Consider the following 13,533-nt stretch of genomic DNA (forward strand, 5'->3'; position numbering starts at 1 on the left):
GAAGCACTCTTTTTCTATTGACATTTAAGAGTAATTATGGTGAAAATTAAAAAAAAATCATGAACTAACTTTTCCCAGTACATTTTGAAATATCCCGCTTTTTTCGGCTGTGTCCTGCTTTTTTTTCTCAAAATGTCCCGCTTTTTTGAAAACCATCTGGCAAGCCTATATTAGGCTTTATAATAAGATTCAGGCGAACAAACGTATCCACAGATTCCCAACAGTTGCTCGATGTCAGTTGTACGCTATAGGGCTTTGGACTGGCTGGTCTCCACGTCATCCGCTTGATCTGCTGTCTGCCGAGGCTTCTGAACTAACACTCTCCATTTCGACCGCAGTAGTTTGCTCGAACTTAGGTACACGGTTACCCAAAGGCGGACTTGGGCAGCACAACAAATTTAAACGAGAGGGGTTTCGGATGGCGTGCAAGAACACGGGTTTACATTTTAGGGTTTACTGGGTACATACATATTGGTGGAAGGTTAGGTGGTTGATAGTTGGCTTTAGGTTGGACAGCGAGTTGGCATACCTGCTAAGACTAGCATTGTCTTCGGGTAATGGATGCCCACGTGGTGGTGCCTACTTCGATGACCTTGCGAAGGGAGCTCTCACAGGTGCGATGCGAGCTTTAGGAGGGTTGACTGGAGCTGTAGCAAACCCGTGGTGATGTTTGAGCTGGACCCGGCGACGGCAAATCGGAACCGGATTTATCTCGGGTCTGCATCGGAACGCGTGATTACCCGGAACGGCGAACCAAACCGAATGCATCCGGGATCGAGCGGATGTTACTGGGGCTGCTACCTTAACAAACGCCTACAAAGCCCTCCTCGGATGGTGTTTCCTGCTAGGCTGGACCGGAAAATGACCCACGTGCTTCCTGGGCCTCGGAACGGTTGTCGGACCAACTGACGGAATACGTCCGATCTTGATCGTTTTCAAGTAAGAACTCTGTTCGCGCCAAAAACAGCAGCGCGAGCCGAGCGCAATAACATCTTAATCAACCTAAAAACAGCATCAATTGATTTATCCGCGCCACACGCATCTGCAGTGATAATAGCTAGATAGCAGTGCGTGTGTGTAGCAATATGTTCCTAATAGTTACCTATAGCTATAGCCAATACCGTAGGAGAAGGAATGGGCGATAATCGAACGGACTCGATCCGCTATTGTGAACGATAGGTAGAAAGTTGCTAGTCAGATCAGAACCAATAAATCACCCGTGTCGGTCGGTAGTTTTAAGATACAGTCCACTATTGTTTCATTTTTGTTGTATTCTGAGCGCTCGTAATAATGTAATAATGTAATAAACATTCCCGTGATCGTATCACTTGTGTCGTGTTATCTATTAACGTTCGAATTCCCATACGTCTGAAACTATCGTGGTGATTCCGAACCAGCGGGAATTTTGGGAATTGGTCCTAACAAACTCCTTAGTAAGAATTTCCATCCCTCTTTCTCCTTGTTTTCCAGTGTTGTCGAAATAAGTTGGGCAACAATGTATTTCCAAACCGACTCATACAGAAAAGAAAGGGTAGGAATGTGGGGTTTTACACTAAGAAAATTTTACTCTACATGATACACGCCAATCTAAGTGCCTTTTGTTACGCTGTTTGGTGACAACCTACAGTAGAACAATACAAAACGGTTGTTGAGTGGGTAATTTGTTTTGACTAGGTATTCACAATGCCTTTGCCGTAACAGAAGATGGTGCTATGACAGGATCGAGCATAGTTCATCCATACAGTTTTTCGAGAGCTCATCGAACCTTATTAAAGGGCGAAAACGAAATTGCGACACATTCAACAGGGCATATCTTTTTTCCATTGGGTAAAAATCAACTAAATTTTGCACACTTTTTCATTAATGTGTATCGTTAGCATGCTGTCAAACTCGAAGTCGTGTTTTTCGATTCAACGAAAATGAAGGTGAACCAACGCGAGTCGAGAGAACAAATTCTGTCAAAACACCTGGAATTTCCTGACCTGTCGCACCGGCAGTTGGAAAAAAATGTTTAACATACACCACTCAACCGTATCCAGAGTGTTGAAGCGGTTCCAGGAGCGGTTGACGTTAGACCACGGCAAAGGAGCTGGAATAAAACTGGGACCGGAGAACAAAAAGACGGAGGAAAAGGTGAAGCGGATGATAAAAGCAAATCCCACCGTCTCGAGCCGTGATTTTGCTAAAAAGATCGGCATATCACAGAGCTACGTCCAGAATGCAAAGAATGCTGGTCTACATACATACAAGGTAAGATACAGAAATTCCCAAACCGCGATGAGCGGCAACAATCGACGCCTAAAACTCGGGCGCGGAAGCTCTACGAGAAGATGCTGACAAAATATGGCTGCTGTGTGATGGACGACGAGACGTTTATAAAAGTCGATTTTAAGCAAATTCCGGGTTTGGGGTTTTTCACCAGCAAGAGCAAGCTCGATGTGGACGACAAATTTAAGAAGAAGAAAATGTCGAAGTTCGCCTCCAAATATCTCGTTTGGCAGGCCATCCCCAAGCAACCAAAAGTCTCGTGAAAAAGGTCGAACACAGCTTAATCAGCATAATCAATGTGCTGAAGTTCCTTTTATTCAGCCCAAAATTTAAGTTCTTATTGAAACTTTGAAGTTCCATTACATATTTGAACGGCCTTCTATTCAGCCCACAAGTAAACGTTTAATCAGCAAAAACAAAAAATAATTCTCCTCTCCTCTCTCATTTTGGTCATCACCAGCCCATGTGGTGCTGCCGGTTTCTCGGCATCCATCTTTATTCCTCCCATCACCTCCCTCAATTGATCATACTTAATTGCTTTGTTTTTCATTTTGTTCGATACATGCCGGCGGCACGCACGCCGGTTCTGCTACACAATTATTTGAAATGCTTACACAAGCAATCAAACAACCTAATGGAAAAAATTGGTCCTGGTACCAGATTTGAACCCCATCCTCCGAGATGATAGCCAAACACGCTGCCACGACGCCATACCTAGATGTTGCCTTATCGGCAGCTAAAATTTGAAGTGGTTATAAGCTTCCTAGAATACCCGCAAGGACAGTGAGCGGCCAACAGCAAAGACGCATGTTGATTATTACTAAGAAACATTACGAAACGGCGTATAAATCAATCATCCGTTGAAATAATATCGGTTTAAAAAAATTAAATTCCTTGTTTATAACTGTTAAGCATAAAATTATACAAATTCTGGATTTTATCTTGATATTTAATCAATGAATTGCTTCAACTGACTTTCAATGTGTGATAAATTCGTGGTAAGTGAATACAGTTGGACGAAATTTTATAAAGTCAAAATATTTACTTTTTTCAAAAACAATCATTTGCGAGTTAGCTTTAAGTTGTTCTGAGTTGAAGTTTCAAAATAAATTATACATTTCAACAATTTTCAAGCTCCAAAAATGATTTATTTATTATATGCCCTTTTGTGATGTTCATGAAATGGCAGACATGTCTCAAAAAAGGCTATTTGAGGAACTTTCTGGAACTTCGAGTCCATAGAAGGCTATTTGAGATCCAAATTGTAACTTTCATAGTGTGTGGATGCGATTGACATGTCACAAAAAAGGCTATTTTAGGAACTTTTTGGAACTTCGAATCCATAGAAGGCTATTTGAGGAACTTTTTGTAACTTTCATGCTCACATTCGAGAAAATTGGGTACCAATTCCCTTTGAAACCTTTATTCAGCGAAATTTGAACTTTGGAGGAACGAGTTTAAGTAGATATGAGACTTTTGGTTGCTTGGGCCTGCTCTTGCGGACTGAAGAGTGAACCTTTCGTGACAAAGGGCAAAGTACTTAAATGGCGAGATCTATAAATCTGAGCGCCTCGAGAAGCGCCTTTTGCAGTTCTTGCAGCAGCTCGACGAAGCTCCGCTATTTTGGCCAGATTTGGCATTATGCCACTATTCTAAAAGTGTCCTGGAGTGGTACGAGGCCAATTCTTTCCTTTTTGTTTCAAAGGACATGAACCCGCCAAACTGTCCAGATCTGCGCCTGGTGGAGCAATACTGGGTAATAATGAAACGGGAACTTCGGAAAAGCAAGAAAACAGTCAAAGACAAGAAGGACATGTTAAGAAATTGAAAAAAAAAGATTCTTGAAGTAAATATATGAATAAAACTACCCTAAAATTTTGGTTTGATTCTAAGCATTATAAGAAAATTGACATGACATTCGGTGTCGCAATAATTTCGTATTCGCCCTTTAGCATCAAAATTCCACATATTGGAACTCAGAGAAATTCGAAGAAATCTAGTTTACGCTATTCTCAAGGCCATGGCCGGCGGCTTTTTGTTTTGTCAACGATGGGTCCCTGGGATAATCCGTGATCGAAACGGCTCATGTGCCATTGGTAAAGTGATCGAGCCGATTTCGTTTTGTATTCCAAACAGCTGAAATTACAGGACGATTTCAGGACAGAAAAACCGCTCAGTCAACCTCGCCGGTAGGATCGAGACGCGTTTCTCCTGTAATTTTCAAGAATTTTTAAATAATTCTAAGGATTCGAAACGTGTTCCTTCTGTGGTTTGTAGTGAATGTTGCTTTCGCTTCCCCTCTGATTCAACAATCTTTTGATTTTCCCATAAAAAAAAAAAAATTCAAACCTCTGACCCACGCTCCCACACCTTCAACTATATCAGTGATCGTCATGTGCCAAACTCCTAGATGCTTTGAACCCTCTAACTTCCTGGGAAATCGCTGAAGAACATAGCCCTTTGCTTTTATCTGAGGCAAAAATCTGTGTAAATACACTTGAACCGAATTTCTAAAATTTTACTCCGCCTACAAGAAAGCTAGTACCCGTACTGCAACCGTAGCTATTTTAACCGAGTACAACGAACGAAATCTGGTTTGCCGTCGTGCATGTTTCACGATGATAAGACCGCAACTTCTGTTCCAGAAAACTGCGATCCCTTTGTAGAAAAATTTAGCAGTATTTTTGACATCGGTTTTATTTCTTCTGAGCAATTGAGTAGAATTCCTTGTCACGTTCCTCATCTGAACACATATCTAATTCAACATACTGAAAACATTTGCTGACTCGCCTTGCATCGCCTAATGATTCTACCTACATCGCCTTGCATCGCCTAATGATGAGGCCTACATGTTCCTAGTCCACAAAAAGGCAAATAGGGGTACGGTAACAATTGTCGCGGATATTCAGCTTCATGTGCATCCGCTAAACTGTTTGAGCTTGTCGTTTTGCTACTCATCTACCTATTTTGGAAACCTTATTTTTCAAATAATCAGTACGCGTTTATGCTTCAGTGCACTCTACGACCGCGAACCTGTTGACGTTCAGATCCGCTTTAAAAGACAGCTTTGCTAAGGGATTTCAAGCCGTTTATCAGCTACAATCGACAAGGTGAACCACGGTGTAGCTTTCGTTAAGGGGGGGGTAGGGTCTAACACTTTCAAAAAATCGATTTTTTTATTTTTTTATTTTCTTATTGCAAAACATTTCAAGAATGTTGTGTCAAATTTTCAAGTCAATTGAAGCAAAACTGTAGAAGTTATAGGCCTTTATCTCCTCCTATCTAATACTGCAAGAAAGCAAGAGCAGAAACTTCAAACGCGGTTTTCTCGAAAGCACGTTTTTAAAGTCCGTGGACATCGTCATTTGAAAACTACTTATCCGATTCTTTTCAAATTTGGAACATATTTTCTACATATAAAATACCAGACCCCAACGTTTTTATTTTTTGATTTTTTTACTTTGGGGATATTTTAGAGGTGAAAAATGGCGGATTTTTAAGTGAAAAATCGTAGTTTTTACTTCCAACAGCCACAAAAATTTCATAAAAATATTTTTAAGTTAAATAAAAACGTTGGGGTCCAGAAAAACATCTATTAAAAATATTTTGCTCTGATTTTTTGACTTCAGATGATTATGTGCTGAGATACAGTGTCCACCGCAAATCCTGTTTTCTAAAAGGCATCCTCGAAAATGCTCCGTCACCGGCTCATTTTTCAATATTTTTCTACGAAAAAATTACTTCATGTTCTTTTAACAATGCTTTGTATAATGCAAAAAAATTGAATACATTTGTTTGAACGATAGCTTTAGAAAAAAATCGTGAAAATGGTGTTTTTTTTATACCCGTTAGACCCTACCCCCCCCTTAAACTCGAACGCATTGGAATCTGAGGGTCTTTTTTAAATTGGTTTCGCAGTTATCTAGCAGGAAGGAAGCTCACAGTTCGCTTGGAAGAATCTGTGTCCGATCAATTTCCCGCTTCGTCCGGAGTGCCCCAAGGAATCATCTTTTCACTATATTTAACGATGTGCTGTTGCCACTCGTCGGACCCAAACAAGCATATGCTGAGGATCTGAAACTGTACTATCTCATCAATCCCATGATTTCGTTTTCACGCAAACGGCACACGTTATCAGCTGAGTATTGCCTTGATGATGAACCAACTATTCGTGCCGAACTCGTGGAGGAACTTGGTGTAATTGTTGATTAACGGCTGGATTTCAAGATTCAAGAATCACTCCAGCTCAGCGTGCGACCGCTAGGACTAAGAAACCGAAATCACCAGCTCTGTTTCTCTCTCCGTCAGACCAATTGTAAGGCCAATACATCTGTAATTGATGTTGTTAAGACATTTAACCGCTACTCCGAGCAATTCGACAAAATACTAATTTACATAAATCTAGGAAGAACAAATAATATTAAATCTCTTTAAATGAGCATTGATTTATGCCATATTTCAGCAAGATCTAAGAGCGTGCAGCGATTAAAATAAGAAAAATGCTGATTTTTCATTTTTTTCGAAATCTTTTTTTTTCGATTGATTTGTTCAAAGCCTAAATCAAGACAAAACATTTCCACCGCACACCGTTTCTATGCTAAAATTTAAACATACAAATTATTGACGCTTGATAGCAAATTTATTAACTTCCAATAAGAAAAAAGATATTCTAAATTGATGTTACGTAGCCTGAGATATTTGGAGTTTGCTATCGGTAAAACTTTTAAATTAAATTGAGAGCATAGCTCTAAAACTGTTTAAATTTTTTTAAATTTCATTTTCAGATTTTTCGATTTTGAATCAATAATTTAATGGCAGTTCAAAATTTACGATTTTCAACAATTTGAGTCAGTTTTCTTGAAAATCTCTCCCATACAATATGTTAAATTTAAAAGTTTGCACTCACCCAGCGTACACTCCTCGCCGATCCGTTCCGGATTGAAGCACGCTTCCTTGTTATGATATGATGATTTACACCAGGCACATGATAAAGCAACTATTTCCTTAGAACTAAACGAGAGCTTCGCTTGCAGGGACTGGGTAGTGATGTCGTAGATTGTGGGTTGCAGGTTGCAGGTCCGGGACCAAGATAATCGGTGTCATCATCGGTGTTGCCGGTTTTGTTGTTTCCCGTTTTTCGTTTCCGTTTCAGGTTCCGATTGGATGGCGTTTTCCAAGTTTGTTGTTGTTTCAAGATCGTGCGATGATGATGGCGATGATGAAGATTCGCCCGCGTTTCCCAAGGGTCATAAATCCATCGTTGAAAGTTTCCGGGAATGTTGATATAAAAAGAGAACGAGAGAGCAAAAAAGAAAATAGATTGGAAAAAAGGGGGAAATTAGTTTTGCCGTTAGTTGCAGGAACAGTAGAGTTCCGTTTCTGAAGGATAAACTTTTAATGTTTTTATGACCAGAGGGGGTCGTCTCAGAGTTAATGGGGGGAAAAGAGAACAATCGTAATGAAAACTAGAATAAAAAAAGAAGAAAAATAGTGGAACCTCCACTAGAGTTAGAAGATGGATTAGTGCCTTTGAGTGCGGTGTTGCAATTAGATCTTGGAAAAGCGAACAACAAAGTAGCGAAAAGAAAACGGAAAATAAAAACATTCTAGCGTGGGCGTTGTTGAAACTTGATCTATCTTTTAAGACAGGCAGAATTTTTCTCATGTAATGAAATGATTTTATTTTATTTCGAGAAAAATAATGTATAGAAATAATAGATTCATTTCATCAACGATAACAATCTCCCGGCAGTTTGAATAAAATTTGCCATTTAGGATTTAAACTTTCCACCGTTTTATTATTTCAGCTAAGTTACTCTCTGGAGCCACTAGCATTTGTGGTGGGAACCATTTTTTACCTTTTTTTATCCACCTGCTCCGAAGTGAGTCAAGCGAGAAAAAAAGTAGTTTGGCATTCATAAGACTGATTTGAATACACGTGCAGCAATTGTGAAGTTTTCCCTGACTATTCCATTGGTAAAAAAAAACTAATAAAATTGAAAAAAAAAACCATCCCAGGAAAACTACGTGCGGTATGGAAAGTTTTTCACATACCGCCACTCGAAAACGTGCGGAACTTTTTCGTGCTCTCCTAGTTTAATGATGGTTTTTTTCAGCACGCATCGGGATCTTTCTATTCGATTGGGATGTTGATGCGATTGGTGGAGCTGGGAAGTTAAAAAGTCTACCGATGCGAGTCAAATTATTCGGTTGATGGCATCTCTATTGTGGTGGCGTGGATGCAAGTTTTTCATCAATCTCATTCATTTCGTGATTTGATTAAATTCGATTGTTGAGTAGCTATACAATGAAATTTGATTAATAGGAACAGTACGATAAAACCGAATTCATACTGTGCGTAGAAAATTTCTCGTTTTCGAAAAAGTTTAATAAATTTCAAACTTTTAATAGAAAAGATAACTTTATTGTTATCTCGATATTGTCGTTTATTTTAATCAGGATACAATATAAAAACAGTATCCATCTAAAACATCTTCTATACTTTTTTGGTTCATTGAACTTTTTTTTAAAATTAATTCATATATCAATTTGGAAGATTTTTGGAAGAAGAAACTCTCCTCAGATGAAACTGATGAGCTGCCTTCAGCAATGAATGACGCTTTCCTTTGAAAAGACTGAATATTTGCAATTTATTTCTACAAGAATGCCAATTTTATACCGATTCTAGTAGCAAACGCTGCGAAACTTCCATTCTAAGCAAAAGCTGTTGTTAATTTATAATTTATTTTTTAAAGTGGAGAAAATATTTATAAAAATTGTCAAAATTATAAAAATTGCAAATTTGTCAAAATTATCAATTTTGTTAAAATTGTCAAATTGCCAAAATCGTTAAAATCGTTAAAATTGTCAAAATTGTCAAAATTGTCAAAGTTGTCAAAATTGTCAAAATTGTCAAAATTGTCAAAATTGTCAAAATTGTCAAAATTGTCAAAATTGTCAAAATTGTCAAAATTGTCAAAATTGTCAAAATTGTCAAAATTGTCAAAATTGTCAAAATTGTCAAAATTGTCAAAATTGTCAAAATTGTCAAAATTGTCAAAATTGTCAAAATTGTCAAAATTGTCAAAATTGTCAAAATTGTCAAAATTGTCAAAATTGTCAAAATTGTCAAAATTGTCAAAATTGTCTAAATTGTCCAGATTGTCAAAATTGTCAAAATTGTTAAAATTGTCAAAATTGTCAAAATTGTCAAAATTGTCAAAATTGTCAAAATTGTCCAGATTGTCCAAATTGTCAAAATTGTCAAAATTGTTAAAATTGTCAAAATTGTCAAAATTGTCAAAATTGTCAAAATTGTCAAAATTGTCAAAATTGTCAAAATTGTCAAAATTGTCAAAATTGTCAAAATTGTCAAAATTGTCAAAATTGTCAAAATTGTCAAAATTGTCAAAATTGTCAAAATTGTCAAAATTGTCAAAATTGTCAAAATTGTCAAAATTGTCAAAATTGTCAAAATTGTCAAAATTGTCAAAATTGTCAAAATTGTCAAAATTGTCAAAATTGTCAAAATTGTCAAAATTGTCAAAATTGTCAAAATTGTCAAAATTGTCAAAATTGTCAAAATTGTCAAAATTGTCAAAATTGTCAAAATTGTCAAAATTGTCAAAATTGTCAAAATTGTCAAAATTGTCAAAATTGTCAAAATTGTCAAAATTGTCAAAATTGTCAAAATTGTCAAAATTGTCAAAATTGTCAAAATTGTCAAAATTGTCAAAATTGTCAAAATTGTCAAAATTGTCAAAATTGTCAAAATTGTCAAAATTGTCAAAATTGTCAAAATTGTCAAAATTGTCAAAATTGTCAAAATTGTCAAAATTGTCAAAATTGTCAAAATTGTCAAAATTGTCAAAATTGTCAAAATTGTCAAAATTGTCAAAATTGTCAAAATTGTCAAAATTGTCAAAATTGTCAAAATTGTCAAAATTGTCAAAATTGTCAAAATTGTCAAAATTGTCAAAATTGTCAAAATTGTCAAAATTGTCAAAATTGTCAAAATTGTCAAAATTGTCAAAATTGTCAAAATTGTCAAAATTGTCAAAATTGTCAAAATTGTCAAAATTGTCAAAATTGTCAAAATTGTCAAAATTGTCAAAATTGTCAAAATTGTCAAAATTGTCAAAATTGTCAAAATTGTCAAAATTGTCAAAATTGTCAAAATTGTCAAAATTGTCGAAATTGTCAAAATTGTCAAAATTGTCAAAATTGTCAAAATTGTCAAAATTGTCAAAATTGTCAAAATTGTCAAAATTGTCAAAATTGTCCAAATTGTCCAAATTGTCAAAATTGTCAAAATTGTCAAAATTGTCAAAATTGTCAAAATTGTCAAAGTTGTCAAAATTGTCAAAATTGTCAAAATGGTCAAAATTGTCAAAATTGTCAAAATTGTCATAATGGTCAAAATTGTCAAAATTGCCAAAATTGCCAAAATTGTCAAAATTGTCAAAATCGACAAAATTGTCAAAATTGTCAAAATTGTCAAAATTGTCAAAATTGTCAAAATTGTCAAAATTGTCTAAATTGTCAAAATTGTCAAATTGATAAAATTGTCAAAATTGTCAATATTGTCGAAATTGTTAAACAACAGCCTTAAAAGACTGCGCTTCCAAAGCCAATCCATCTTTTCCACCGGAACGCCAAATCAAGACAAACAATCAGCAATAGCCTTAAAAATCTGCGCTTCCTAAAAAATATATCTTTTTCCACCGGAATGCTAAATAAAATCAAACAATCTGCATCAGGCTTAATCATCTTCGCTTCTTGAACCAACATATATTTTTTCACCGGAAAGCCAAATCAAAACAAACAATCAGCTGTAGCCTTAGTAATCTGTGTTTTCTCAGCCAATCCGCCTTTTTCCACCGGAAAGCCAAATTCAAACCAACAATCAGCACTAAGGCTTAAAAATCTGGTTTTTTCAGCTAGCATGTCTTTTTTCACCGGAACGTGAAATCAAAACAAACAAACAGCAGCAGCCTTAAAAATCTGCGCTTCCTAAGACAATCCGTCTTTTTCCACCTGAGTGCCAAATCAAACCAAACAATCAGCATCAAGCCTAAAAATCTGCGCTTCTTAAGACAACACATATTTTTTCACCGGTATGCAAAACCAAAACACATCAGCAGCAGCCTTAATAATCTGCGCTTTCAAAGTCTATTCATCTTTTTTCCACCGGAAGGCCAAATCAAAACAAACAATCAGCAGCAGCAGCCTGAAAAGTCTGCGCTTCTCAAGCCAATCCGTCTTTTCCACCGGAAGGCTAAATCATAACAATCAGCAGCAGCAGCCTTAAAAATCTGCGCTTCCTAAGCCAATCTGCCTTTTTTTTCCACCGGAAGGCCAAATCAAAACAATCAGCAGCAGCAGCCTTGGAAATCTGCACTTTCTCAACCAATCCATTTTTTTCCACCGGAAAGCCAAATCAAAACTAACAATCAGCATCAAGCTTAAAAATCTGCGCTTCTTAAGCCAATACTTCTTTTTCGCCGGAAGGCTTAATCGAAACAAACAATAAGCAGCAGTCTTGAAAATCTGCGCCTGCTAAGCTAATCAGTCTTTTTCCACCAAAATGCTAAAAGTATATTTTCCTACTAGTGTCCCGTAGTAGAAAAAAATTCCATGTGAAATACCGTCTTTGTCCTGTTGAAAAAGAGAAAAGTTTATTTACGAAAAAAACCAACAAAAAATTCATGACTTCGATTGAGAATTTTGTTGGGTTTTTGGAAAATTCCTTAAATTTCTGTAAGGTTAATTTTTTGGTCTTCATTTTTCCTTTAAATTATAATAACTTTTTCGAAATTGAAAAAAAGGTTTGTTTCGAATGGCTGAACAAATCCTCTGTTTCCAAAATTTGACATAATTCAATGAAACCCTTTCGCACCAAAGAATGCTTTCAACCGGCGGAGGCCTAATGAAAGGGCTGACCACACACATTGTGGAATCAAAAGGTCAACAGAGATGATTGGTTCCGGTGTATGTTTAAAATAATTCAATTAACTATGAATTAGTGGCTTTTCTCCGGTGCGGTGTTGCGGTTTCAACTCCCAATCAGTCTGCTAGCTGGCTCTTTTGAGTGTTCATAATGCGAATGGAAACCAGAAACACATTCAATCAAAAATGTGTGGAAATTCTTTCGAAATTTCATATCTGCTGATGATTTCTCGGTAAAATATGTGCCACGCTTTAAAGTTTCCAGAAAGTGATGGTTGCAATTTTCCGCTGAGGGAACATTCAACACAGAAAAGGAAATGGCAACATCAATAAATTGCACACCAAAAGACAATTGACAAATGGCTTAATTGCAGGTCGGATTTTAAATTCAAATATCGTCCCACTTTCGCTTCGGGTTTCCGTATCCGTCGTCTGGGCTCGTTGCGGATCCGGATCTGAACCTGATGATATTGACGTCGTAGGTGGCAGAAGGTAAAAGCTGGCAGAAAAAAATACACCTCGCAACAGTAGAAGAGAAAGAATCAGTCTCATCGTTATCGTTAAATTTAGACTCCTGGCAAGTCTTGGAAAGAATTATACGGGAGGTTTTGTGCTTTGCGAACCTCGTGTTTTATCAGCGATACACCAGGCAAGTTTCGGAGTGCAGCAGATCTGTATGTGTGAGTGTACGTACAATCGGACGTATGTGTGACGCGCCAGACTGACGTAGACAAGCGCCTGACACGACCTCCTCCGGTGTTAGCCATTTTTCTTTCGAGCTTCGGCGCTTCCAAGCTGGTAAACTCAACAGAGTGTCACAAAAATGTTTTTCAAAAATCAAGATTGTAGAAAATTAAAAAAAAAACGATAACGAATAAAACAGCTAAAGAGGCAAGTTTTGAGAATTGAAAAAAAATTTGACAATTTTGACAATTTTGACAATTTTGAAAATTTTGACAATTTTGACAATTTTGACAATTTTGACAATTTTGACAATTTTGACAATTTTGACAATTTTGACAATTTTGACAATTTTGACAATTTTGACAATTTTGATAATTTTTACAATTTTGACAATTTTGACAATTTTGACAATTTTGACAATTTTGACAATTTTGACAATTTTGACAATTTTGACAATTTTGACAATTTTGACAATTTTGACAATTTTGACAATTTTGACAATTTTGACAATTTTGACAATTTTGACAATTTTGACAATTTTGACAATTTTGACAATTTTGACAATTTTGACAATTTTGACAATTTTGACAATTTTGACAATTTTGACAATTTTGACAATTTTGACAATTTTGA

At 36.5% G+C, this 13,533-nt stretch overlaps 1 protein-coding gene across 3 annotated transcripts in view; it reads right to left on the reverse strand.

The window, feature by feature from the left end:
• The window catches only part of LOC129758459 (eye-specific diacylglycerol kinase), a 164,024-nt gene that overhangs the window by 65,204 nt on the left and 85,287 nt on the right, over nt 1–13,533 (reverse strand). For all 3 annotated transcript variants that reach the window (XM_055756072.1, XM_055756147.1, XM_055755994.1), the window contains one exon: nt 7,175–7,304. In XM_055756072.1, the coding sequence (XP_055612047.1) occupies nt 7,175–7,304 (130 nt within the window). The remainder of the gene's footprint in view (nt 1–7,174; nt 7,305–13,533) is intronic.

Source organism: Uranotaenia lowii, chromosome 1 (assembly GCF_029784155.1).
Source record: "Uranotaenia lowii strain MFRU-FL chromosome 1, ASM2978415v1, whole genome shotgun sequence".
Classification (NCBI taxonomy): Eukaryota; Metazoa; Arthropoda; class Insecta; order Diptera; family Culicidae; genus Uranotaenia; species Uranotaenia lowii.